The sequence below is a fragment of the Lactuca sativa genome, chromosome 1 (assembly GCF_002870075.4).
Source record: "Lactuca sativa cultivar Salinas chromosome 1, Lsat_Salinas_v11, whole genome shotgun sequence".
Classification (NCBI taxonomy): Eukaryota; Viridiplantae; Streptophyta; class Magnoliopsida; order Asterales; family Asteraceae; genus Lactuca; species Lactuca sativa.
Genome location: NC_056623.2, coordinates 91,128,728 through 91,130,912, shown reverse-complemented (window position 1 = coordinate 91,130,912; position 2,185 = coordinate 91,128,728). Strand labels below are relative to the sequence as shown.

Sequence of the window (2,185 nt, the reverse complement as noted above, 5' to 3'; positions counted from 1 at the left end):
CTAGGCTGCCGAGTAAAATTTACTAACTAGCTAGGCATCCTTCCAGAAGAGTGAGTATCTCGTTACCTACACCTGGTACAAGAAAAAATAGATGACAAGGATAGATACTGAAATCGCTAAGATTGTCGACAGCTTCGGAAATATTTCTACAAACACCGGCCAGAAGCTGATTTTTTGGCAGTTATTTCAGTTGGCTTCCTTTTTTAAGTTATGTAAGCTTATGATGACATCTCAACATATAAGTTCTATATGTTCACATAAAACCAAATAAACTACGTAATTTATTTTTATTATATTTAATTGATTATTTCATATATTTACACGATCATTTATGTGTACCAACTATCGATCGAATGTATTGGTAATGACGGAAAACAGTGTGATAGAAAAAACTGAAGATCTAGCTAGGCGGCTGTAAGTTCTTTATCGATTCAACTAAATAAGGCTACATTATTATTATTATTATTAACTCAAATGAAAGTATTACAATTCAATGGTGAAGATTATAGAAAAAAAAAGGAATGTAGCCTGTAGGTTAAATAAAATCAAACCAGCTTTTCCAACTATAACCAATCTCGTCATACAAGCATAGGAATATATGGACAAGGACGCCTATATATATCGTCACCTTGCACAACATTTTCTTATACCATCAACAATTGCAATCACATAGAAACGAACACACAAGTTCCATACTCAGTACTCATATTCTTACAAAATGGCTAGAATTGTAATGATGGTCTTATGTGTAGTCGTGACTTGCATGGTGGTGGCGGAACCCTATGCACAGGCTATTACCTGTTATAAGGTGGCTAGTGACTTATGGCCATGCTATGGCTACTTAACAAACGGCGGTGTTGTGTCATCGTCATGTTGCAGTGGGGTTGAGGCACTCAATAACGCTGCAAATTCAGCCTATGCTCGTCAGACTATATGTAGCTGCTTGAAGAGTGCTTACTCAGCCGACTCCGGCATCAAGCTCTCTATCGCTGCCAGCCTTCCCAGCGACTGTGGTGTCGACGTTCCTTATAAGATCAGTCCAACCACAAAATGTTCCTCGTATGTTAAAATATATGTTTATATTTGTATTTTATCAATTTCCGTTTCTTTTTGCATGAGCACGCATAAAACTTTTTTTTTGCATGAGCACGCATAAAAATGTATTGACGTGGTTTGATATATGGTGATTTTTGTAGGTTGGGGTGACGCGGTGATGCTTATGCATGTTTGGAAGACTGGAAGCATATATATCTAAATTACAATAAATATCGAGCGCATTGTATAATTGTTTGAAAAAGACATATGACCGTATATGTCTCTTTAGTTGTACTCGCCTTTCACTTCAAATAAAGTTCTTGTCATTGCATTTTAATAGATGAATATATATTCAGAATACGCACATAACTAATACCAAATATGATCCTTATTTTGACATATACTAACATACATGGTTAGAGACAATGGTGGATTAAAGAACTGTTTCTATTCAACACATCCATAATAAAGAGGGGCGAATTCAAAATTTTGGAGAAAGACTTTAAAGAGAGATCAATTACAGGAGTATATATAGTAGGAGGAGCACTTGTGCAAGAAGATAAGAAAATGTCCTGTTTTATAAATGTCTTTCTAGCCCCAAAAAGATCTTTGTGGCTGAATGAGCCGGAAAGACCGTTTGATTTGCACAAAAAACTCCATCTTTTCTGGTAAGGTTGGTCTTTCGCACAAAGCCACAAAACAAGTCCGAATGGAAAAAAAGTATGTGTTGGACATTTGTGCCCTAACCAAAAAAACGCATACACATCCGTTGCCTCCATCTTCGATCACCCCATCATCGGCTCTACCCACCTTCCATCGCCTCCATCTTTCGTCGCCGGCCAACCTCCTCCCGCCAAGCAGCCCACCACCGCCACCGTCCCACAGGTTACATCATCTTCTTCTTTTGTCGATCCATCAACAAGTTTCTCATTTTTTTTTCGATCCATCAGCAAGGGTTTTCGATTAATCATTGTTTTTCCTGATTTTCGAAATTATGAGTGAAATAAAAATCAAAACTTGTTTTTGTGAACAACTTTTTTTTTTCAAGAATTTCTTGTTTTTGTAGTTAAAATCTAAATAATAACATGTTTTTGTGGTTATTGAAGCATTACATTCATGTTGTGGGTTGTTCAAACATGTTGATTGTTGT

The 2,185-nt window shown here is 36.6% G+C and overlaps 1 protein-coding gene across 1 annotated transcript; it reads left to right on the top strand.

Moving 5' to 3' along the window:
- Positions 1-654: 654 nt before the first annotated feature.
- LOC111915874 (non-specific lipid-transfer protein) lies at positions 655-1,372 on the top strand. The gene is made up of 2 exons (XM_023911502.2): positions 655-1,059; positions 1,197-1,372. Exons 1-2 carry the CDS (start codon positions 719-721, stop codon positions 1,204-1,206), a joined length of 351 nt encoding a protein of 116 aa, XP_023767270.1. The 5' UTR covers positions 655-718; the 3' UTR covers positions 1,207-1,372.
- Positions 1,373-2,185: the final 813 nt, after the last annotated feature.